The 26,971-nt window shown below is 41.7% G+C and overlaps 1 protein-coding gene across 1 annotated transcript; it reads right to left on the minus strand.

The window, feature by feature from the left end:
- Nucleotides 1-16,194: 16,194 nt before the first annotated feature.
- Nucleotides 16,195-24,497, minus strand: lrp13 (low-density lipoprotein receptor related-protein 13). Its single transcript, XM_041900650.2, has 21 exons — nt 24,396-24,497; nt 24,052-24,210; nt 23,568-23,783; nt 23,196-23,432; nt 22,658-22,873; nt 22,205-22,434; nt 21,791-21,920; nt 21,437-21,627; nt 21,123-21,309; nt 20,704-20,916; nt 20,374-20,560; nt 19,907-20,108; nt 19,418-19,582; nt 19,048-19,248; nt 18,176-18,716; nt 17,948-18,067; nt 17,632-17,739; nt 17,309-17,542; nt 16,648-17,014; nt 16,374-16,473; nt 16,195-16,272 (listed from the first exon to the last, which is right to left on the minus strand). Exons 1-21 carry the CDS (start codon nt 24,439-24,441, stop codon nt 16,249-16,251), a joined length of 4,074 nt encoding a protein of 1,357 aa, XP_041756584.2. The 5' UTR covers nt 24,442-24,497; the 3' UTR covers nt 16,195-16,248.
- Nucleotides 24,498-26,971: the final 2,474 nt, after the last annotated feature.

The raw sequence follows: 26,971 nt of genomic DNA on the forward strand, positions 1-26,971 counted from the left end.
CATAGAAGTATAATTATTTGTAATTGTATGGTTATCATCTATCATCATGAAGGGAGGGAGGCAACCCTGAGGTTACTGTCAAGGGGTTGGGACTACCAAGTACCATGATCGCCAACAACTGTCAGTCAAATGAATGTAATAATTTATTACATATGTAAAGCGCTTTTGATTATACAAGAATAATATCAAAGTGCATAAAATAAAAGCTAAAATAGTTTTTTTTTAAACAAGAACAAAAATAATATATATATATATATATATATACAGTGGGGGAAAAAAGTATTTAGTCAGCCACCAATTGTGCAAGTTCTCCCAGTTAAAAAGATGAGAGAGGCCTGTAATTTTCATCATAGGTACACGTCAACTATGACAGACAAATTGAGACATTTCTTTTCAGAAAATCACATTGTAGGATTTTTAATGAATTTATTTGCAAATTATGGTGGAAAATAAGTATTTGGTCACCTACAAACAAGCAAGATTTCTGGCTCTCACAGACCTGTAACTTCTTCTTTAAGAGACTCCTCTGTCCTCCACTTGTTACCTGTATTAATGGCACCTGTTTGAACTTGTTATCAGTATAAAAGACACCTGTCCACAACATCAAACAGTCACACTCCAAACTCCACTATGGCCAAGACCAAAGAGCTGTCAAAGGACACCAGAAACCAAATTGTAGACCTGCACCAGGCTGGGAAGACTGAATCTGCAATAGGTAAGCAGCTTGGTTTGAAGAAAGCAACTGTGGGAGCAATTATTAGGAAATGGAAGACATACAAGACCACTGATAATCTCCCTCGATCTGGGGCTCCACGCAAGATCCCACCCCGTGGGGTCAAAATGATCACAAGAACGGTGAGCAAAAATCCCAGAACCACACGGGGGGACCTAGTGAATGACCTGCAGAGAGCTGGGACCAAAGTAACAAAGCCTACCATCAGTAACACACTACGCCGCCAGGGACTCAAATCCTGCAGTGCCAGACGTGTCCCCCTGCTTAAGCCAGTACATGTCCAGGTCCAAGACAAAAAGCAGTATCACTGTCAGCCCTGTGGAATATGCAGGTGAGTAACTCTGCCCTGTTTGGCATATAAATGCCCATATATAGTTCACCCAAGTTCATCAGCTGATATATCTGACCAGCTTCAGACCGCCAGAATATTTTAGATTTTCATTTGATTTGCATATATTGGTGTCTTAACACTTGAATAGCATATCAAATATGGACGGTCATGTTATGTACTCCTGCAGGATTGGACCAAGGGAGAAATACTTCCACTGTGAGAAGTGCAATCTCTGTTTAGCCAGTGATCTACGAGGAAATCACAAGGTGATTGTCAACCTCCACTATGACCCTTATTATATCTGTCGCTGGTCTGTAAATTGTCAATGGGCAATTCCATGGTAATGGAATTACGTTGAGATCAGATTTTTCACTTTCAAATATATACCAAACAAAAACTCTTGATTTCAAAGTTTAGCAAACCGTACAGGTAGCTTAGTGGGTAAGAGCGCTGTGCCAGTAACCGAAAGGTCGCTGGTTCTAATCCCTGAGCCGACTAGGTGAAAAATCTGTCGATGTGCCCTTGAGCAAGGCACTTAACCCTAATTGCTCCTGTAAGTCGCTCTGGATAAGAGCGTCTGCTAAATGACTAAAAATGTAAAAAAATGTAAAATCAATGGTTTTTGTTTGGCATATATATTAATGTGAAATTTCTGAGATTTCAGCTTAATTACGTTAATGTGGAATTGCCCCAATACAATACTGCTAATGCCATGGCTCTTGTCATTCACTTGATTTATCTGTACTAGACTGTTTGTTTGGTTTCAGTGTGTTGAAAATGTTTCAAGACAGAACTGCCCAGTGTGTATGGAGGTAAGATAATGAATAGTAAGATCAGGTAGATGATTGCTGTGCATTTCACTTTATTATGTTGTTTATTATACACTTGAGTGTACAAAACATGAAGGACACCTGCTTTTTCCATGACATGGACTGACCAGGTGAATCCAGGTGAAAGCTATGATCCCTTATTGATTTCACTTGTTAAATCCACTGCAACGCTGCAGGATTTTTCACGCTCAACAGTTTTCAGTGTATCAAGAATGGTCCACCACCCAAAGGACATCCAGCCAACTTGCCACAGCTGTGGGAACCATTGGAGTCAACATGGGCCAGCATCCCTGTGGAACGCTTTCGACACCTTGGAAAGTCCATGCCCCGCAACTCAATATTAGGAAGGTGTTCCTAATGTTTGGTATACTCAGTGTACAATATTGTTTTATAGAAATTCAGAACCTGTATATGAAAATGTCATAAGTACTTTTCCTCATACAGTTTATAATCGATACATACATAATGTTTTGTCTTCTCTCTAACTAAGGACATGCACACATCCAGAATAGGACCTCACGTTCTTCCGTGTGGCCATCTTCTACACAAGTATGACATTTTCTTCATAATACTCTCAAAACCATTGTCATTAGCCTATATGACCTAAAAAAAAATGTGCATTGATGCCACTGTTAATCTGATGGCTGATACAGCAGGTGCATTAGTGGAGTCTTACTTACTCTTGTCTTCTGGTCTATGGAATGATTTTTAGAATGTTCACTGGTTTTCTTTTGTTTTTCAGAACTTGCTTTGATGACATGGTTCAAATTGGGTAATACCCCTATTCCTTTTCAAATATTGTGCTACTAATCATATATTGATCCTAATTACTTTCAATAACTTATCAATCATATCATTTGCATGACTTTCATATAAGCAGTGATGATCTGTGTGACTAGGAATATTGCCTCTATATATTTCCTCTTCAGTGCGTATCGCTGCCCACTCTGTATGCACTCGGCCTGGAATATGGAGGACTACGTGGAGGAGATGGACAAAGAGATGGCTCAGTCACCCATGCCCACTGAATACTAGGATGCCACTGAGAAGGTATGTCATAATATGACACATGTATTCACTTTGAATGTGAAATGGAACTTTAAAGCAAAAAAAAAAACATGCTGACCTCAATGCTTGTGGTCCCTTGTGTTCTGGGATATTGTGACTACACTGATCTGGTGTAGATTTACATTGGTTTATTTTATGTGAGTCACTTCAGGCTTGTATATTCAGATATGAGGGATATTTAAACTTCCTTTTGAAGTTTCAGTATTGAGCACTACTTCTGCCTCATGACATGGTTTGCTCGGCCTTTCCTTTCTCCTTTTCCCTGACTGTACAGTGCCTTTTCATGCTCTGGGAAGGAAGTGCAGTGGCTGTGGGTTCTACAACACAGCACAGGATGGGGGACTGATACAACAGCCCAAGGAGCCACAGCCCCAGGAGCCACAGCAAGAGCCAGAGCAGCAGCCCCAGTCCCCAGTGCCAGAACCATAGAATTAGAATACCTATAATTCTATGGAGAGAACATTAGGAGTCCACCCCATAGTTATCTTTATGCTTCACCCTACTCCCCCAGTCTACACAGACTTAACTATACTATCCACCTCTTTCCCAACATTGCTCTGCCAAGAGTACAGTTAGTCATGCCTGGGTTCCAGGTCCTTGGGGCCCCGAACTTTGATCCACAGTCTAGTGTGTTGTACAGCAGTTTTGGGATTGAATTTCTGTTATTACAAACCCATTAAAAAGGCATTGCTATTGAACAATTTGTTTCACAGATAAAAAGCCAGCAGAAGAGAATTGTGAATGAGGAATTCATTTTCTTAGAGATTCTCCGGTACTTCTGTATACTTTTTAGCCAGTAGTTCTGAAAGTAGAACTCGCTAGCCAAAAGTGGTCCCCGAAAATGGCGTACTGCGTCTCATATGTGCAGATATGTGCACCACATCATTGCTCTCTACTGTGTCCGCTGAGCCATTGGGCCCGCCTTGCAACCTCATTGGATAATGCTGGGCAGACCTCTTGCTAGCTGTCACTCAAATGTGAGGGGCTGAAGCTCGTTGACTAGAACTCAAATTGCTAGGGGGTTGGACCACGTGGGGGGAAATGTAGGGAAAATGGAGCGGCACAGCTTCAAGAAAACAGTCGCTTTCAAACTAGGGATTTTGTGGCTGATTGAGGTAAGACAGTAATTCTGCTCATAGATTATGCATTGAGGTTTAAAAAATACTTTCTTAGTCGCCAAAGTACTGGAGCATGTCTTTAATGTGAAAATCAGATGCCTATAAAGTCAGCCACACATAATTTATTTCCCATTTTTGTCCCAAGTTGGAATGGATTCATATGTCAATAATAATGCTTTCACAAAATGTATTTTTTTTTTTTTGTGGTGTGGGGATATTCTTTTTTATATATGTTTTGTGAGGAGTTTGGCAATGTTTGAGCGGCTTTGCGTGTCTAAAAGCCTAACTAATTGCTTTAGACTGACATTTTACAATGGTAATGTTTGTAAAACTCAGGTATTTTATATACTGTGTAACATCAAATCTGGTTAATTCCATGTATGAGTTGAATAAACATTTTACATAGTCCTGTGGATTATCATGAATAACACATGTATGTAAATTATTGAATAAATACTGCAGTTAGACAATGGCTGTTGGCAACTATATCTCACTCCATGCTTAACTCATTGTTGGTACTGTTGCTCAAACAAAGGAGAAAAGTGGAGTATGAAAATATTGCATCTGTATTGCCTTTGGTGTCATTCATTGATGCAGGTGTTGGGATTCAGTGATATTTAACGTAACTAATAATAAATACCATGATGGTGTTGAATGTAATTTCAGATTTGTGTCAGTTATCCCAAAAATAAATAGTGAATAGTGGTGGTAAAGTGTTCTTTATAAAAACAAATGCAATGGACATTCTGTGAAATGTATAGAAAGCCCATCAAATTATACACATGTACAGACTGGAAATATCAACATGAAAATAGAATTCTTGCCTGCTTTTGTATAAGCTTTAAATGGCAGGAACTGGCTGAGGGCTGGTTATGTATACAGTAAAGCAAACTGGCACCGCAGATGTGACGCCATCAGTGGTTCCCAATGGAACTGGCTGCCCAAGTTAGTACTGAAGAAACTGGGGTTGGAGTTGGCCCAATGATGTGTGGGGCTGGGTGAGGAGTTGACCCAATGAAATGTGGGGCTGGGGAGGAGTTGGACCAATGATGTGTGGAGCTGGGGGAGGAGTTGTTCCCACATGGAATTCTTGGAACGTAATTATGTCAGTGACTGATGGCAGAGCTGTTGTGCCACCATCAGAAGTCAGACAGGGAGAATCAGTCACTGCGATGATGACTGGTTGTTGTGAAGAAGACTCCTTTTCTGGACAGTTTAGTGAATCCGCTGATGAGTTGTCAGTTTGAAGGGAGGTTTGTGAAGGATTGTGAGGCTGCGTTCAGGTTAAAACTGTCTGGTGGATTGCAGAGGTCTTGAAAAAGAAGGGTCAACACTGCAAATATTGACTCTGCATAAACTAAATGTAATTGTCAATAAAAGCCTTTGACACTTATGGAATGCTTGTAATTATACTTATGTATACCATAGTAACATCTAACAAAAATATCTCATATCACTGAAGCAGCGAACTTTGTGAAGACCAATACTTGTGTCATTCTCAAAACTTTTGACCACGACTGTACTATACTGTTCATGTCCCCTGTATATGTTGTAGGCCTATGATTCCAAGTAAACACTGCTCCCTTGTGGCATGACACCACTACTTTCTGAAGCAAATTGATTTTCTGATAACACAAAACAGCTGGCCTATCAGACGTTAGAAGGGTTAAATTGTTATTTTGTTGGAGGAAAACCTGACTAATTGGGTTGCCTGTACCGAGTAATTTTTATGAGGGTTGCAGCCAGAGCGGTTGCAGAGTTATAGCTAGAAGGGATTTTGTGAAATTAACATAAACAGTTTATATTTGTTTTGCATTTTAGCCAACCCTAACGCTTCAAATACACCGACTGTGTCATTGCGTTTTGGCACACCAGAAGTACATTTATTTCAAATGGAACACTGCGTTTGCCTTGCAGCATTGTGTTGCAGAGGCAGTTGCAGTGCGTTCTGTGTGGTGCATATGTTGGATTTATCGAACGTATGCCTCAAACTGTATGCGTAAACGGGTTGACGGAAATGGTAGCAGAAGGTGAATATTGAACTTTTGTTGCACACATATCTAGATGATGCTGCATACTATTTTGCGCAAAACACAGTCGGTGTGTTCAAATCTGACGTTAATTTCACAAAAGCAGGATCCCTTCTAGCCATGATCCGGTTTGCAGCCAGCGATGCAGAAAGTTGCACCATGAGCGCCCCTCCAGCGCACTAGGTGGCAGTAATGTGTTCAGGAGCTGGTCATAAGACAAGTTGGATATGATCACTACGTACTAGCTGTTTTTTGAAAGTGAGAAATTGCAAGTGTTAATTCTACGAGATATTAAGACAGGTATGTTATTGATTGTCTTATTCATGTTTCCTGCTTTATAATAGCTAACGTGTTTTACTCAGTCATAACAGACCTATAAACCTAGCTAGCTACTGTAGCAATCTAGCTAGTGCGTTAGGTTGCTGGCTAGATTGCTAGCTGTCTGAACGGGTGATTAAAATGTCAGGTCATGAATCAGGACATCTATAGTTGTAAATATTGTTTTTACATTAATGTAACATTAGTTTGCTTGGTGTCATTCCTATATGACTAACTAGCCATGCTAGCTACTATCTGAGTAGCTAGCTATCGATCGGCTTGTCACCGTCATAAATGGTTTGTCAGCTACTGTAGATTAATGTATGAACATGAGCAGAATGTTTAGCTACATCATAGAAGTATAATTATTTGTAATTGTATGGTTATCATCTATCATCATGAAGGGAGGGAGGCAACCCTGAGGTTACTGTCAAGGGGTTGGGACTACCAAGTACCATGATCGCCAACAACTGTCAGTCAAATGAATGTAATAATTTATTACATATGTAAAGCGCTTTTGATTATACAAGAATAATATCAAAGTGCATAAAATAAAAGCTGAAATAGTGTTTTTTTTTTAAACAAGAACAAAAATAATATATATATATATACACAGTGGGGGAAAAAAGTATTTACTCAGCCACCAATTGTGCAAGTTCTCCCACTTAAAAAGATGAGAGAGGCCTGTAATTTTCATCATAGGTACACGTCAACTATGACAGACAAATTGAGACATTTTTTTCCAGAAAATCACATTGTAGTATTTTTAATGAATTGATTTGCAAATTATGGTGGAAAATAAGTATTTGGTCACCTACAAACAAGCAAGATTTCTGGCTCTCACAGACCTGTAACTTCTTATTTAAGAGGCTCCTCTGTCCTCCACTCGTTACCTGTATTAATGGCACCTGTTTGAACTTGTTATCAGTATAAAAGACACCTGTCCACAACCTCAAACAGTCACACTCCAAACTCCACTATGGCCAAGACCAAAGAGCTGTCAAAGGACACCAGAAACCAAATTGTAGACCTGCACCAGGCTGGGAAGACTGAATCTGCAATAGGTAAGCAGCTTGGTTTGAAGAAAGCAACTGTGGGAGCAATTATTAGGAAATGGAAGACATACAAGACCACTGATAATCTCCCTCGATCTGGGGCTCCACGCAAGATCCCACCCCGTGGGGTCAAAATGATCACAAGAACGGTGAGCAAAAATCCCAGAACCACACGGGGGGACCTAGTGAATGACCTGCAGAGAGCTGGGACCAAAGTAACAAAGCCTACCATCAGTAACACACTACGCCGCCAGGGACTCAAATCCTGCAGTGCCAGATGTGTCCCCCTGCTTAAGCCAGTACATGTCCAGGTCCAAGACAAAAAGCAGTATCACTGTCAGCCCTGTGGAATATGCAGGTGAGTAACTCTGCCCTGTTTGGCATATAAATGCCCATATATAGTTCACCCAAGTTCATCAGCTGATATATCTGACCAGCTTCAGACCGCCAGCATATTTTAGATTTTCATTTGATTTGCATATATTGGTGTCTTAACACTTGAATAGCATATCAAATATGGACGGTCATGTTATGTACTCCTGCAGGATTGGACCAAGGGAGAAATACTTCCACTGTGAGAAGTGCAATCTCTGTTTAGCCAGTGATCTACGAGGAAATCACAAGGTGATTGTCAACCTCCACTATGACCCTTATTATATCTGTCGCTGGTCTGTAAATTGTCAATGGGCAATTCCATGGTAAAGGAATTACGTTGAGATCAGATTTTTCACTTTCAAATATATACCAAACAAAAACTCTTGATTTCAAAGTTTAGCAAACCGTACAACTCTAAAATCAATGGTTTTTGTTTGGCATATATATTAATGTGAAAATTCTGAGATTTCAGCTTAATTACGTTAATGTGGAATTGCCCCAATACAATACTGCTAATGCCATGGCTCTTGTCATTCACTTGATTTATCTGTACTAGACTGTTTGTTTGGTTTCAGTGTGTTGAAAATGTTTCAAGACAGAACTGCCCAGTGTGTATGGAGGTAAGATAATGAATAGTAAGATAAGTTAGATGATTGCTGTGCATTTCACTTTATTATGTTGTTTATTATACACTTGAGTGTACAAAACATGAAGGACACCTGCTTTTTCCATGACATGGACTGACCAGGTGAATCCAGGTGAAAGCTATGATCCCTTATTGATTTCACTTGTTAAGTCCACTGCAACGCTGCAGGATTTTTCACGCTCAACAGTTTTCAGTGTATCAAGAATGGTCCACCACCCAAAGGACATCCAGCCAACTTGCCACAGCTGTGGGAACCATTGGAGTCAACATGGGCCAGCATCCCTGTGGAACGCTTTCGACACCTTGGAAAGTCCATGCCCCGCAACTCAATATTAGGAAGGTGTTCCTAATGTTTGGTATACTCAGTGTACAATATTGTTTTATAGAAATTCACAACCTGTATATGAAAATGTCATAAGTACTTTTCCTCATACAGTTTATAATCGATACATACATAATGTTTTGTCTTCTCTCTAACTAAGGATATGCACACATCCAGAATAGGACCTCACGTTCTTCCGTGTGGCCATCTTCTACACAAGTATGACATTTTCTTCATAATACTCTCAAAACCATTGTCATTAGCCTATATGACCTATAAAAAAAAAGTTGCATTGATGCCACTGTTAATCTGATGGCTGATACAGCAGGTGCATTAGTGGAGTCTTACTTACTCTTGTCTTCTGGTCTATGGAATTATTTTTAGAATGTTCACTGGTTTTCTTTTGTTTTTCAGAACTTGCTTTGATGACATGGTTCAAATTGGGTAATACCCCTATTCCTTTTCAAATATTGTGCTACTAATCATATATTGATCCTAATTACTTTCAATAACTTATCAATCATATCATTTGCATGACTTTCATATAAGCAGTGATGATCTGTGTGACTAGGAATATTGCCTCTATATATTTCCTCTTCAGTGCGTATCGCTGCCCACTCTGTATGCACTCGGCCTGGAATATGGAGGACAACGGGGAGGAGATGGACAAAGAGATGGCTCAGTCACCCATGCCCACTGAATACTAGGATGCCACTGAGAAGGTATGTCATAATATGACACATGTATTCACTTTGAATGTGAAATGGAACTTTAAAGCAAAAAAAAAACATGCTGACCTCAATGCTTGTGTTCTGGGATACTGTGACTACACTGATCTGGTGTAGATTTACATTGGTTTATTTTATGTGAGTCACTTCAGGCTTGTATATTCAGATATGAGGGATATTTAAACTTCCTTTTGAAGTTTCAGTATTGAGCACTACTTCTGCCTCATGACATGGTTTGCTCGGCCTTTCCTTTCTCCTTTTCCCTGACTGTACAGTGCCTTTTCATGCTCTGGGAAGGAAGTGCAGTGGCTGTGGGTTCTACAACACAGCACAGGATGGGGGACTGATACAACAGCCCAAGGAGCCACAGCCCCAGGAGCCACAGCAAGAGCCAGAGCAGCAGCCCCAGTCCCCAGTGCCAGAACCATAGAATTAGAATACCTATAATTCTATGGAGAGAACATTAGGAGTCCACCCCATAGTTATCTTTATGCTTCACCCTACTCCCCCAGTCTACACAGACTTAACTATACTATCCACCTCTTTCCCAACATTGCTCTGCCAAGAGTACAGTTAGTCATGCCTGGGTTCCAGGTCCTTGGGGCCCCGAACTTTGATCCACAGTCTAGTGTGTTGTACAGCAGTTTTGGGATTTAATTTCTGTTATTACAAACCCATTAAAAAGGCATTGCTATTGAACAATTTGTTTCTCAGATAAAAAGCCAGCAGAAGAGAATTGTGAATGACGAATTCATTTTCTTAGAGATTCTCCGGTACTTTTGTATACTTTTTAGGCAGTAGTTCTGAAAGTAGAACTCGCTAGCCAAAAGTGGTCCCCGAAAATTGCGTACTGCGTCTCATATGTGCAGATATGTGCACCACATCATTGCTCTCTACTGTGTCCGCTGAGCCATTGGGCCCGCCTTGTAACCTCATTGGATAATGCTGGGCAGACCTCTTGCTAGCTGTCACTCAAATATGAGGGGCTGAAGCTCGTTGACTAGAACTCAAATTGCTAGGGGGTTGGACCACGTGGGGGGAAATGTAGGGAAAATGGAGCGGCACAGCTTCAAGAAAACAGTCGCTTTCAAACTAGGGATTTTGTGGCTGATTGAGGTAAGACAGTAATTCTGCTCATAGATTATGCATTGAGGTTTAAAAAATACTTTCTTAGTCGCCAAAGTACTGGAGCATGTCTTTAATGTGAAAATCAGATGCCTATAAAGTCAGCCACACATAATTTATTTCCCATTTTTGTCCCAAGTTGGAATGGATTCATATGTCAATAATAATGCTTTCACAAAATGTATTTTTATTTTTTTGTGGTGTGGGGATATTCTTTTTTATATATGTTTTGTGAGGAGTTTGGCAATGTTTGAGCGGCTTTGCGTGTCTAAAAGCCTAACTAATTGCTTTAGACTGACATTTTACAATGGTAATGTTTGTAAAACTCAGGTATTTTATATACTGTGTAACATCAAATCTGGTTAATTCCATGTATGAGTTGAATAAACATTTTACATAGTCCTGTGGATTTTCATGAATAACACATGTATGTAAATTATTGAATAAATACTGCAGTTAGACAATGGCTGTTGGCAACTATATCTCACTCCATGCTTAACTCATTGTTGGTACTGTTGCTCAAACAAAGGAGAAAAGTGGAGTATGAAAATATTGCATCTGTATTGCCTTTGGTGTCATTCATTGATGCAGGTGTTGGGATTCAGTGATATTTAACGTAACTAATAATAAATACCATGATGGTGTTGAATGTAATTTCAGATTTGTGTCAGTTATCCCAAAAGTGAATAGTGGTGGTAAAGTGTTCTTTATAAAAACAAATGCAATGGACATTCTGTGAAATGTATAGAAAGCCTATCAAATTATACACATGTACAGACTGGAAATATCAACATAAAAATAGAATTCTTGCCTGCTTTTGTATAAGCTTTAAATGGCAGGAACTGGCTGAGGGCTGGTTATGTATACAGTAAAGCAAACTGGCACCGCAGATGTGACGCCATCAGTGGTTCCCAATGGAACTGGCTGCCCAAGTTAGTACTGAAGAGACTGGGGTTGGAGTTGGCCCAATGATGTGTGGGGCTGGGTGAGGAGTTGGCCCAATGACATGTGGGGCTGGGGGAGGAGTTGGCCAATGATGTGTGGAGCTGGGGGAGGAGTTGTTCCCACATGGAATTCTTGGAACGTGATTATGTCAGTGACTGATGGCAGAGCTGTTGTGCCACCATCAGAAGTCAGACAGGGAGAATCAGTCACTGCGATGATGACTGGTTGTTGTGAAGAAGACTCCTTTTCTGGACAGTTTAGTGAATCCGCTGATGAGTTGTCAGTTTGAAGGGAGGTTTGTGAAGGATTGTGAGGCTGCGTTCAGGTTAAAACTGTCTGGTGGGTCTGTCTCCTTCCGGGCGTCTGGTATTACGGTCTCAGCGTCAGCGACTGTTCGCTGAAGGGTTGTCTGTGGTGGACCAATTACCTCTGAGGAAGACTCATTGGACTCAGAGGATTCCAGGCGTCTTAGTTCTAAGATAGAATTCATGCAGACTGACCTGTTTTCACAAATATAAATAACATTTTAGTGTAGAGACAGAAACACAGCAGACCTTTTACACAGTCTATTCACTTTGTAATCTTGGACAGTATGGTGCAATAGATTTATAAGACAATGATACAAGTATTGTATAAATGGAGATGCTCACTGGTTTGGAAGATGTTACTGTCCCCATAAAGAAAGCACAAAGGGTGGTCCTTAGAATCTCCACTTTATTTTCCTTAATTTCTGAAAAACGTAGTACATTTTCAGTTGGACCCTCAACACTACTATGGTCAAAGACAAGTAGTAAAACTGTTACACTAATCATTACCTTGATTAGTTTGAGTATCCTGTCCTCTTTAGCATAAAAAGGAGTTTACAGCCCAAATGAATACAAATTGAAAGCTGATGTTCCTACTGCATATCCTGTGCAGATAAGACTAGAATAAAATAGGACATTATGAACAGATGTTTTTGAATGGGGCATGTTTATATGCAAGACAAGCTAAAGTGGGTGCGATCAACCAAGTCTCACGCCATGATAATTCATTTGACTCATTTCCATGGCAATACCTTTCAAATTCAACCCCCAAAAAACGTTCAATTAGAGAGTAGCAGCAAACTGATTCAGATGTTTATCTTTACTGAATAATTAGAGAACAAATGAACCAATGGTATGTGAAGACAAAACTCTAAGCTTGGTAAACATGTTTTTGTGGTTTCAGTGTTAACAATGAAAAACTGTCTAGTCATCACAGGAAGAATGTTTTTTATTTAATCATAGGAAACCAGCAAACCGAAAGAACATCCTTATTTCTTTGGAGGGAAAAAACAAACAGACTGCAGATTGCTTGAAGCAGAGAAGCTGCAATCACATTGCAGCATAATGCGAGTACATGGTAATTTGATCATAAAATATATGGTTGGTAGTTATCCTATTCCAACTACACCTTTTTTCTTTATGTTCAGTTCCTTAGTATACGAGTATTAGTCAGAGAGCGAGCAGGTTAAAACATAGTGCATTCGGAAAGTATTCAGACCCCTTCCCTTTTTCCACATTTTGTTACAGCCTTATTCTAAAATTGATTAAATTATTATTTTTTCCTGATCAATCTACACACAATACCCCATAATAACAAAGTGAAAACAGGTTTTTAGAAATTGTTGCAAATTTATTAAAAATAAAAAACAGAAATACCTTATTCAGACCCTTTGCTACGAGACTCAAAATTGAGCTCAGGTGCATCCTGTTTCCATCGATCATCCTTGAGATGTTTCTACAACTTGATTGGAGTCCACCTGTGGTAAATTCAGTTGATTGGACATGATTTGGAAAGACACACGCCTTGTCTATATAAAGGTCACATAGTTGACGGTGCATGTCAGCAAAAAACCAAGCCATGAGGTCGAAGGAATTGTCCGTAGAGCTCAGAGACAGGATTGTGTCAAGGCACAGATCTGGAGAAGAGTACCAAAACGTCTGCAGCATTGAAGGTCACCAAGAACACAGTGGCCTCCATCATTCTTAAATGGAAGAAGTTTGCAACCACCAAGACTCTTCCTAGAGCTGGCCACCCGGCCAAACTGAGCAATCGGGGGAGAAGGGCCTTGGTCAAGGAGGTAACAATTTAATCAATTTTAGAATAAGGCTAACATAACAAAATGTGGATAAAGTTAAGGGCTCTGAATACTTTCCCACTGCACTGTAACAAATTCACGGCGAGGGACAGGTTTGTGGATGCGGCGAGATGGCAATGGAGGGTCCTCGATGTAAAAGGTGGGAGTGATTACCTGGCCTCCACAATCCCCCGACCTCAACCAAATTGAGATGGTTTGGGATGAATCGGACCGCAGAGTGAAGGAAAAGCAGCCAACAAGCGCTCAGCATATGTGGGAACTCCTTCAAGACTGTTGGAAAAGCATTCCAGGTGAAGCTGGTTGAGAGAATGCCGAGAGTGTGCAAAGCTGTCAAGGCAAAGGGTGGCTATTTGAAGAATCTCAAATATAAAATATATTGATTTGTTTAACACTTTTTTGGTTACTACATGATTCCATGTGTTATTTCATAGTTTTGTCTTCACTATTATTCAACAATGTAGAAAATAGTTTTAAAAAAGAAAAACCCTTGAATGAGTAGGTGTTCTAAAATTTGACCGGTAGTGTATGTAAATAAGGTATGTTTTTTATTTTAAATACATTTTCTAAAAACCTGTTTTTGCTTTGTCATTATGGGGTATTGTGTGTAGATTGATGAGGACATTTTTTATTTAATCAATTTTAGAATAAGGCTATAAATGTTACAAAATGTGGAAATAGTCAAGGGGTCTGAATACTTTCCTTGGAAACTGTAGATAATCTTATTTCACCACAGGTTATGTTCAATATCAAAATGTGGTTACCAAATCCAGAGAGTAGATGAGTAATGAGTAACAGTAATAACTGACGCATCTCTATTGGCACATTAAATAGAAAACAAGACTGTCAAAACACATTCCCTCTCACGTAATGCAACATGCTTTGACAAAACCAGTGATTCACCAGGCGACCATGTAGCTCAAGGCTACATATTAAATTAATTAATTTCAGAATCATAAGTCTTTAATTAAGAGTAAAGCCAATACTGTGCAAAATAACATTGTCATTATAAACCAAGTAGTTTGGGTCCAGCATTTCAGCAGTGTGTATGTCAGACAATATACCACGGGTATGACGCAAAAATAATTATTTGTGCCTTCAGAAAGTATTCATACCTCTTGACTTATTCCACACTTTGTTGCGTTACAGCCCAAATTCAAAATTGATAAAATAGATTCTCACCCATCTACACACAATACCTGATGACAAAGTGAAAACATTGTGATGGAAAATTGGTGCTTTTCTGTTTACCAATTTCTGTGTTCTATGGTTGTGCTTTTCTAATAAGTTTTGCGTTCATGCAAGTGACTGATTGAACCCTCACTATTTGTATCTGCAATTTGGCAGTATGCCCAGACCCTTGTTTTGAGAACGAAAGATCAGTTTCAAGGTCTCATCTTAGAGAAGAAGCCTCGTGAGGTATTGGTCGATCACATGTGTGACCCAGTATTGGTCGGTCACATGAAGCAAACAATGAATTATGAATAAACTACATCATGCAAATATGATGTGTCTGCAGTATAAGGGAACTTAACGGGACTGCCCAGTTACAGCTCCTGACAGACTTTCACAATGGTGCATCAAGTTTGTTGGAACCTCTCCAGCGCGCTGACAATGATTCATTTAAGATTGACTTACCCTGTGTAAGAATCGCCACAACATGTTTTTAGAAATGTTAGCAATTGTATTGAGAATGTAATAGATCAAATTTACATAGTATTCACACCGAGTCAATACTTTGTAGAAGCACCTTTGGCAGTGATTACAGCTGTGAATCTTTCTGGGTAAGTCGAAGAGCTTTCCACACCTGGATTGTGCAACATTTGCCCATTATTCTTTACAAATCCTTCAAGCGCTGTCAAATTGGTTGTTGATCATTGCAAGACAACCATTTTCAGGTCTTGCCATAGATGTTCACGTAGATTTAAGTTAAAACTGCCACTCAGGAACATTCAGTCTTCTTGGTAAGCAACTCGTGTTTTGGCCTTGTGTTTAAGGTCATCATCCTCCTGGAAGGTGAATTCATCTCCCAGTGTCTGGTGGAAAGCAGACCAGGTTTTCCTCCAGGATTTTGCCTGCGCTTAGCTCCATTCAGTTTATTTTTCAGCCTGAAAAACTCCCCAGTCATTAACAATTACAAGCATACCCACGATGCAGTCACCACTATGCTTGAAAATATGGAGAGTGGTACTTAGTAATATGTTGTATTTGCCCAAAAAAGAACACATTTTTGGCAGTATTACTTTAGGGCCTTCTTGCAAACAGGATGCATGTTTTGGAATATTTTTTATTCTGTATATGCTTCCTTGACGCTGTGAATTAGGTTAGTATTGTGGAGTAACTACAATGTTGATCCATCCTCAGTTCTCCCATAACACCCATTAAACTCTTAAAATCACCATTGACCAAAATTATTTGAATTGTGATTGTGTAGATAAAGAAACAAAAAACTGTAGCAAAATAAACATTTTATTGAATAGAAATAAGAGGCTGCTGATAAATTAGTTAATCCACAGACGACACCACTTCCTGTGAAATAAAAAACAAAACTATGAAGCAAAACATCCAACTTGTATGACATTCTCAACAACTGCTTTAACAAAATAATACAGTATAACAGCCTACTGTACCTCTGCAAAGTTGCTGTTGGGTGAAGGTTGTGTAGAGGGAGCCTCTTCACCTTTCTCCAGGTCAGTCATACTAGTCTGCTTTGCCACAGGGTTGGCCCTCCTGGGAATGGAAAAGGTGAATTTAATCTCAATCCATCTTGACAAACACTGGCTACACTTCAGAAAGGATTCTAAAACAGAACGAGAAGAAATCTAATAGATTGATAAATTCAACTGAATTGTGGAAACATTAAGGGGGAAGACCTACAGTGTCAAGCAGTTTGGTATGGTGTACCTTGTGTTTGCCATCTTCCTCTTCTTGACAACGGCAGCGAGGACACTGATAACGACAACCCCAGCACAGAGACCAATGGCCCCATAGATGAGTGGGCCTTGCGTAGTCTTGGTGAGATGGTCTTGGCAGGAGTCTCCACTGTAGCCTAGACCACAGGCACAGGAGGTGCCCCCATTTGTCTCCACACACTCCCCATTCCCATTACAGCGCTTTTCACTACACTGCTGGGCATCCAGGTTTCTCACCAGCCAACTGTTGTCCAGAGAGGTGGTGGTGGAGCCAGGATCTGCAGATATAGGAAAGCTGGGACTGTGAGGCTGGGTTGGGCCTTTGGCCTTGACGTCAGACTTCCCTTTGAGATAGACACCTGAGACACAATGGAGAATATCAGAACAGTTTTGTATTCAAATTAGGTTATATTATGACAGCGATTCCCAAGAGGTGCACATTTGTTTTTGCCTTAGCGCTACACACCAGATTTAAATAATGCTGAGTAAACACTTCAGGTGTGGTCCCCAAGACCAGGATTGGGGAATGCAGAGTTATATCTACAAATCTTTGTAATTGAACTTTGATCATCTTTTCTTCAGCTCATAACAATGGGAAAGGGAAGATTGAAACATTGTTAATTCCAGGCATTGATAATGGAAAGAGGACTCGCAGTTCTCATCCGAGGTGTCAGGGCAGTCGGGATGTCCGTCACAGAACTTCTCCAGGGGGAAGCATGTGTGCCCGTCCAGACAGGGTCTGCTTCCAGCTGGGCAGTGCTGGTCTGGGGCGCAGTGTGTGGCATTGACTGGCCAATAGTCATGGGCACACCTACAGGTCCTACCACCAGGAAGAGCCAGACACAAGTGACTGCAGTCTCCATTCCCATCTGAGCAGAAGTTGGAGCCTGGAAATGGATGAGGAAGAGTAAAGGTTGAAAAGTCATCTCAGTAAATGATAGAGTAGTGGGTGGGTGTGCAAATGTGTCCTTCTTACCCATCTGGCTGGACTTGCTGTATGCCTTCAAACTGACAATTTCAGTGTTTACCTCAAACCAAAGCTTCTTGGTCAGTGGATCATCTCTATACCAAACTTTGGTTGTGTCTGAAACATTTGATAGGAACACGTACATTATCAAATCACCATCCATGATAATCCAAAGTTATGGTGAAAGGACTTTGGGTTCAAGATCAACATTATCCTTGTTAGTTCTTTGGTTAATGACTAAACAGAGCCATCTAACCACAGTAAGACATAACATGGCACTAAATTCTAGTGAAGGCAGCTGTTTAGAAATAATAATCCACGTTACCACTGTCTGTCACCCAGAGGAGCATGCCATTGCTGAGAGCAAATGCAGTCAGGCCATCCCCAGTCTTAAACTCCTTGTATCCAGTACCATCAACTCTGACTGAGCCGATCACCCCATCACCTGGAACATAACAGACTTGTTGATAAACATTTAAAATAAAGTATTACCTCACCACCACTTCTATAGATATAAAAAAGGTTTGTACTGTATAAACAATGAGTTTCTCACCAATGTCAGCCCAGTAGATCTCGTCGCCCTTGTTGGAGAAAGTCAGGGAGGTGGGCTGAAGAGCATCCTTCCACACCTGAGCTCGCTTCACCCCATCCATGTGAGCACACTCCACCTGTGCACCTTGCCCCTGCTTGGCCAAGTTGGCAAAACAGAGTCTTCCACTGAGTGGGTGAAGAGCTATGGACTCCAGACTTCCAATATCCTGAATTAACACAGCAGTGTGCTCCCCACTGGAAGAGGTGACCTGCAGCCGCGGCTGCTTGGTGCTACTCCAGTATATGCTGAGGGTTATCCAGTCTAGAGCTAGGGCTGTGACGGTGTCCCCTTTTAGTTGCAGGAACTGGCCACGAGGCACCAAGCCGGTCTCCTTCAGCTTGAAGAGGCCTACAGACGATTGGCCGGAGTCAGCCAAGTACAGAGTCTGGTCTCGCAGGGTGTAATCCAACATCGCTGCCTCGTTGACGTTGGGGAGAGGTAGGGCGAGGTGCTCTGGCCAGCTCTTCAGACCCACAGCACTGTGCATGGTCTGCAGGTAGATCTAGACAAAATAAATGTGAAATTACATGGTGGAGAAGCTTTGTGTTTATTCCTGAATAATTGCACACAAACGTCAAGGTAAGTCAACGGGGCTTCTACAGCCTTTCAAAGCCCAGGTTATTATGACAGCTTTTGTGAAGGTACCCAAGCATTCCTAAAAGCATTTCAGCTTTTAGCTGCCATGTATACTGAAATAGAAATCAATTCAAATAAAATGACATTTGAGAGGACAGACTTTTGATTAACTCACGCAACATGTACCTAGTGGCATTGAATATAGTGCAGTACCAAGTGAAGTGAAATGGGTAAACCTGCAGTGGCCAGAGTCCTACCTGTGTGACAACAGTTGGAGACAGCACCAAGAGGAAGGCAGAGTTGACCAGGTTTGAGCAGGTGAGGGCATCCTCGGCTAGGAGCAGACCAGAGGGACACTTGCAGACCCCTTTGGGGCCAGGGGCCAACACACACAGGTGAGAGCAACGAAGTTTCTCACAGGGACGCTCAGTGTATGTCTGCAGAAGTGGATGAATGATCTGCATCCCAGATAGACAACCAAATCATTAAGCTTACATCCTCAAAAAAGGAACAAGAAGATTCCTTGTGTAATTACAGCAAACCCATGAAATTATGCAATCTTATTTAGGTGAAATTAACCAAATGGATGCATTAATATGCATTTAAATTGGGGGAAAATATACTTGCTTTCAGTCCAAAAGGTTGTCCAGGTCGTTTGAGTAGAACTTGGCGGTTCTTTCCAGTGATTTTATGAGCCCTTTGAATAGTTCTCCTCTTGGTGTCTGACCAGTAGAGCATGTCATTGAAAACTGTGACAGAGAAAGGGTTGGTGGTCTCCATCATCTGCAGAAGCTTTAGGAGTGAAAGGAACAGATAAGACATCACAATATGGTTTATCTAGGCCCGGGTTATTCAACTCTTAACGAGGTCCAGAGCCTTCTGGTTTCCTGTTCTACTTGATAATTAATTCCACACACCTGGTGTCCCACATCTAAATCAGTCCGTGATTAGAGGGGAACAATGGGGGAGGAAAAGCATTGGAACTGGCTTAAAGGTCCAGAGTTGAGTTTGAGGGATCTATGGTATCCAACCCATGTGAATTTAATTTCATGCACCTTGGCATACAGCAACACACTACAAGTCTGATCTAGTCATATGCAAACATTTCTGTAGTACCTCGACATCTCCTCCATCCAGGTTGGCTGAGCCGATGCACCTGAGCTTCTCATCCGTCCAGTAGATCCTCTCCCATAGTGTGTCCACAGCCAGACCGCCTGGCCAGCTGAGGCTGTGACTGACCACTACTCTCCTCTCAGACCCGTCCATTCCCGCCCGCTCAATCTTCGCCTCGTTACCAATCTCTGACCAGAACATGATCCTGCAGTTAAATCCAAATGAATGTTATTTTATTATTGATTACTGAAAGTGTGTCATACATAAACTATTACAAAGAACATGAGGACAGTAGTTAGACATCTCTAGGTGGAAACCAATTCAATAAGCAAGACCCTGCCCAAGACTGTTTAGCTGCATGCATTAGTCTAGTCAACATCACCTTTCTCCAAAGGTATACAAAATCAGTAGAATAAAATAGTTTTTGGGTGGGTGCTGTTTGTGTTACACCTAGAAAATAAAATACTTGCCCCTTCTGTGGCAGGAGTGCCAGAGAGCGAGGTTGTTCAAAGTCTTCGTCGAGGATGACTGTGTGATCCAGAGAGTTTGTGATGGTTGAGTTTAATCCAATAGCAATAATCCGACCACCTCCAATACCGTCAATCCAATACAGGTTTCTCCCTACCCAGTCAACAGCAATGCAATCAGATTTGATGCCTGTAGCGAGATTAAAAGGATTACGATTATGTTCATTTTAGTTACACCAAGTGAACGCTGACCTGTGTTTTTTATAAACTGTGCCATTTAACAGTCTCAACAGTTTAACTGATTCTCAACGTCAGTTTAACCACAATACTAACCTTTGACAAGAGTTCCTCTCTTTTTCTGGTCTAGAGAGGACCACTTGATGCTCTCTGAATCCAAGCTGACCCAGAACACCCTCTGATCCCTCCAGTCATAGTCCAGGGACAGGATGGCTTTCTTGGCAGAGGACACCAGGACATCCAGACTGCTGCTTCTCAGCCCAAACAGGAACAGCTCAGTCTGCACAGAGGCCAGCAGGTAGGGCTCACCTGTGGGAAAAGAAAGTGGGTTGGTATAGGCCTACCGTGTCAGATGCATGAGTGTACTTTCTCCAGCCAACACTCTGTATTCACAAATTCAGTTCACCTTAGTGCACATTCTCCCTCAATTTTTGTATTTTTATTTAGAGACACCATCCAGCAGAGGGAAGTTCCATGATTTGTCACCAAATCTGGATATTTCTTACTATTTTTACCTGTGATCTTGCAGTGGCGGCCATCAGATTCCAGCAGGTAACCAGGGTTGCAGTGACAATGGAAGGAGCCCTGGGTGTTGACGCACAAGTGGCTGCAAACACCTGGTCTACCACTTTCACACTCATCAATATCAACACAGGACACAGAGTCCTCTTGGCGTCGGTAACCAGCCTTACAGCCACACCTCTACATGGGAGGGGGAAAAAACCCCTCAGAAAACTAAAACATGACAGCCAGAAAACTGTACTTCAAGAAGCTTTGTAACAGTAGTTGTAGCAAACTATACAACCCCCCCCACCCCCCCATTACTCACTGTTCCCTGTGGTGTGCTGTAGCAGTTATGGGCACATTGGGCTTTGTCTGGACACTTGGCTTGGCAGTCGCCACCCTCGTCAGAACCATCAGCACAGTTTCTGACCGTGTTACACACCAGGGCTGTGTCCAAACACTCCCACATACTACCACACTGAAACTGGTGAGAGGGGCATGTTGCTACCTGACCACCTAGGCGCAAACACACAAAAACACCCAACAGAGTCTATTTCTAATAACGTCTCAGTTAAAGGCTTTTTATTTTATTTTTCACCATTACAGATTCATTGTCACCACATACTAATCCAGTAATTAACAAACCATACATAGCTAGAATAACTGTCTAGATACTCACATCCTGCCTCATCACTTTCATCAGCACAGTCCTTTGTTCCATCACATCTCCATGCTTTGGGAACACACTGGCTCTTAGATGTACAGGCCCACTGGAAATCCCCACACTTCAATTGGACTATCTTGCAATTCTGAAAGAGAATTCAATATAGTGTGTATTAGATCTAAGTTTTGATTTGTATCACGAGGCAAAAGCATATTAGTATCCTACTACATCATTCAAAATCAATTGGGAGTCAAATGAATTAGGCTGTCTAGTCACGTCTACATCCTCCAAACGCAGAAATATCAAATATTACCTAGCCTGGGTGCCAATGTGTTTCCGCTCACTTGCCAACTCCTTATGTATTTGTCATGCTAAACAAGGAGTTGGCAAGAGCAGAAACAGACTTGCACCCAGGCTAAATATTCCCACCTTTTCATCAGAGCCATCTTTACAGTCCTGCTCCCCATCACAGACCCACTGCTCCAGCATACACTCCTGGCTGTGTGGGCACTGGAGCTTGGTGGTGCACTGGGGGGGCTTGGTGCAGCTCTCCTCGTCAGAGTGATCCCGACAGTCAGGATGCCCGTCACAGCGCATGCTTACGGATACACACTGACCACTGGTGCAACGGAACTCCCCACTATTGCAGCTCTCATCAGCTATGGGTCAAAGGGACATTTCTTGAATTGACAGGATTGGATCAGTGAAGGTAAAATGGAAACCCCTGTATGGGGTTTGTGCCGTTGTTAGAGTATTAACCATAATTACTTTCAACGATCCAATAGTGCCAGGTCAGCTTGGGGAATTTAATTTGTAACAAAATTGTAGGACTTTCAAGTTCAACATGCCCCAGTTTAGTAGTTCCTTGGGAGTTAAACTTACCACAGTTGGCCTCATCAGTGCCGTCCAGGCAGTCCCTCTCGCCATCACAGAGGAAGGTGTCTGGGAGGCAGCGGGTCTTGTCGTCACAGTGGTGAGTACAGCCGTCCAAGGGCTTCAGGCAGTCCATCTCATCAGAGCGGTCCTGACACTGGGCCACACCATCACACACCTGCCTCTGGTCAATGCACTTCTTCCCATGGGCACACTGAAACTGGCCTGAATATACAGTACCGTTTAAGTGCAATCAATAACAGTGATAAAACGGTGACCTGTGAGGACTATTTCAAAGATGGATCTCTAAACATGCATACCATGCACAGTGATCCATGAAACCATGTTCTGTGTGTATATGTTCTGTGTATGCGAGTAAATTCCAGTATGCTAGTTAGTGCAAAAGGTTGTTACAGTAAGTATGTATTGCACTAAAGAGCAGTATTGTCATGCTGTACTGTACAATAAAACCAGGGGCAGGAATAGGCTTTTCAAAACTTCAAACTACTGTTCATATATATTTTTTTATTATCTCTGATTTTCTTACCACTTTCACATTCTAATGAACACTCTTCCTCATCTGAGCCATCGTTACAGTCTGCCTCTCCATCACACACATGATTGTAAAGAACACACTCAATCTTGTCCTTGCATGGTTTAGTGCCAAAAGGACACTTGAGGGGTGCTGGTGCAGACATGAAGGTGGTAATCCCATTGTTGCCATCATCATCTTCAGCAACATTGTGATGATTTTCAAGATCGTCATCATCAGTAGAGTCTGAATCTAGGGAGAGGGCGAAATACTAAACCTTAGTATCAAATAAAAAATTAAAAAAACATCTTACAACTTCTGTAAGCCATAAATAAGGTGGTTTCAAAACTCAACTAAAGGCAATAGTGACACTGAGGGGGGCATTACCACAGTTGGCCTCGTCAGTGCCGTCCAGGCAGTCCCGCTCTCCGTCACAGAGGAAGGTGTCTGGGAGGCAGCGGGTATTGTCATCACAGTGGTGAATACAGCCCTCCATGGGCTTCAGGCAGTCGCTCTCGTCAGAGCGGTCCTGACACTGGGCCACACCATCACACACCTGCCTCTGGTCAATGCACTTCTTCCCATGGGCACACAGAAACTGGCCTACGTGGATGATGAAACACCACTTCAAATGTCATGCACGGACAGAGAGGTTATTGTGAATGTTTTGATTTAATAGATCTTGGATAACTACTTTGAAACTCCTAGCCCCTGTTCGAATACTTTAAAATTCACCCTTTCCTTAAGGACATCACTGATTTAACAGTAAAATTGACGTAAGCAATGGAGTGGAAACTATTTCTTCACCTATCCATTCACTTATAGATAAGAATGATGGATGCATTTGAAAGGTATTCAAACAGGGCCCTACCATTATCGCATGCGACAGTGCAGTCCTCCTCATCAGAGCCATCCCTACAGTCGGCTTCTCCGTCGCACACATGCTGGTAGAGAACACACTCAGATCCATCCTTGCAAGGTTTGGTGCCCAGGTTGCATTTCAATGGGGTCTGCGCTGCTGCACTCAAAACTGTTTGGAAGAAGTAGGGCACAACAAAAATCATTCATTCTGTCTATAGGTGAAAGATGTAAATATATGAGATGGTCTGAACTATGACACTAGAGGGAATTCAAGGTAATTATTTTTCAGTGAATACAGCAATGTGAACTGTGGAGGGGCGACTATTCACAACCATTTTGGTACAACTATCTCACCTGAGATTTCCAAAATTGCTATACACACAAGCAAACAGAAAGCCATGCCTGATTAATGCAAGTGGCCCAAATAGTATAAGTGATCATGTCAAGGATTTTATAATGATGCCAGGTGATACCAATTGAACTATCAGTGATGGGGGAGGAGCAGTAGGCCAATTTGTAGAGTGTGGGAGCATTTCAATGGGAAAACCTCAATTGCATACTCCTCACGTCCTCACTCTTTGCCTCTTTATCAAAACCCATTGGATGAGAAAGCCAGAGGTCCATCCCCTCTGAACTTCTCCTCCAATGGGTTTTTAGAAGGAGATGAGGAGAGAGGACGCAAGGAGTATGGAATTGAGATTCTCCCCTAGTATTCTACAGTGAGGGAGTTCTTTATGCTGGCCCCTGTTGAACCGAGCATAGGCCCGTCACATCATCGGGCAAAAGCGGGGAGGGAGGTGCCTTCAAGACAACTGGGGGAAAAAAACTAGGTAAAATTATGACCTCAGTGATCTTCAGGTCGGAGCACTAGAAAGAGGCTTGTGTACCTGACTTGGAATTTGGATGACCGTTTTGTTTTTTTCAACTTCCCAGTTGTCTTGAACACACTGAAGTCGGAAGTCAGAGATTTACGAGTTCCCAGTTGTTTTGAACGCTGCATAATATGCATGGCTTGGTTATTCTGTCAACAAGACAGCATGGTGCATCATCCAGAAACATAGATCTCTAACTAGTTTTCATTGGGAAGGCAGATAAAACGTTTTTATCAAAAGCAATCACTTTTGTATGGAAAAACACAGAATCCTACTAATTACTACACGTGCTTAATTACATCACTTTTGTTTTGAGCCAACTTCGCCTTGTACAGAGCTGGGCTCATGGTGCTTTCAAGACAACTGGGAACTCTGAAAACAATGAGGTCAAATCATGACGTCAGTGATCTTCTGGTCAGAAAGTCTGAGCTCTTGCCGCGTTCAGATGCTAGTCAAAACTAGAAAGCTCTGACATTTCCGACTTGCTGATTCGTTGAACGCGGCATGTGTATACCTACAACCAGTTACCAAGTCGAACATTTCCGAGTTTCCTAGTTCCGACTAGCACGTGAACGCGGCATCAGATGTGGAATTCCGAGTTGGATGATCTTTCAAAATAATTTTTCCCAGTCGGAGATCGGTTTTTTTCAGAGTTTCCGGTTGTCTTGAACCCACTGAAGCCGGAGAGTTCCCAGTTCCCAGTTGTTTTGAACGCGGCATCACCCCCTGGAGGCAGCCAGGTTCCAAATCGAATGCTATCAACTTTCAGCCGGTGCAAAACACGCCTACGCGGGTGCCACGGCGAGATTAATCGAACTCCCTGTTTCTCTCCTCTACTCCTGCCTATCATCAGAGATACTGGATATAATGACGAGATGCTTGTGTCTCTGCCCTAACAATGGAATTCGTTGTCCACAGAGCAGAACGGCAGGCTGTCAAGCTCCCGCCTATTCCTCTCTTTGGATTGGTGGATACATCTCGTTATTGTAATAACTTTGAATATTCGATGAGGGGTGTTGACGTCACCACCTGTATTCAATGGAGTGTGAGAATCACTGTGACATACTATGCTATCCTCATGAATATGCATAGATAGGCCTACGCCGTCTCGAATTTCAACAGGGACAACTACGAAGTGTCACGTGCATCACACATCAGTACACTCGTAATATCCTAACGATTACGATACTTCTATTAGATCAAATAAGACTCACGTATCAAAATAGAATTGCATTTTTATCTTCGACACTCCCATTGCCCCTTATACAAAAATCATCACTTGCTTAATACTTGGACAGAATAAACCCTCTCGCTTCGCCTCTTCAATTTACATTTTAGCAGATGCTCTTAACCAGAGCGACTTACAGTTAGTGAGTGCATACATTTTTGCATACTGGCCCCCCGTGGGAATCGAACCCACAACCCTGGCGTTGCAAGCGCCATGCTCTACCAACTGAGCTACACGGCACCACAATCACTTTCAGGCAGGAATTCAGCTTCTGCCGGAAAGAAGCCACGAGTTATTAGCCCCGTTAGAATACTTTTTAAATTGCATCCTTCCTTCATCGATGTGGTTACTGACATATATAATATATATATAATATGCCATTTAGCAGACGCTTTTATCCAAAGCGACTTACAGTCATGTATGCATACATTTTTTTTACGTATGGTGTACTAGGAAGAGTTTTGAAACCTGCTTTAATTTTCCCAGATGTTTTGATAGGTGATTATTTCAAGTGAGGAATGAAATATACATCGGCCTCGGTTGCTACTGTGAAACAAAAACGTAATATACGTTATCTCATCAACCTTGTTGTGAAAAGTGGCCTCGCCTGGATTTTTGCATGAAATCTTATATTTGTTCCTGTGGACCCATTGGGCATAATTTCTTAACAAATTAGGGGATACCGGTACCTGTTATAGTACACTCAATATGTCTTTCCTCACCTCTAGTCTTTATGGAATATGAGAAAGGATGAACAGCTATAACAAATTCTACAAAAAACAACAACAATGGAGGGCTAGTTCCTCCCCGAAAATGACAGATTGTAAAAA

Source organism: Coregonus clupeaformis, chromosome 16 (genome assembly GCF_020615455.1).
Source record: "Coregonus clupeaformis isolate EN_2021a chromosome 16, ASM2061545v1, whole genome shotgun sequence".
NCBI lineage: Eukaryota > Metazoa > Chordata > Actinopteri > Salmoniformes > Salmonidae > Coregonus > Coregonus clupeaformis.

Bases quoted from the DNA above. Each gene is read 5' to 3' on its own strand.
- lrp13 (XM_041900650.2), bottom strand. From the start codon at position 24,441: ATGGCTTTCTGTTTGCTTGTGTGTATAGCAATTTTGGAAATCTCAG. The intron at 21,628-21,790 runs GTGAGTATCTAG...GTTTGCGCCTAG, and splicing joins TGAAAGTGATGAGGCAGGAT to GTGGTCAGGTAGCAACATGC. The intron at 17,740-17,947 runs GTAACGTGGATT...CAAATGTTTCAG, and splicing joins CCTCTGGGTGACAGACAGTG to ACACAACCAAAGTTTGGTAT.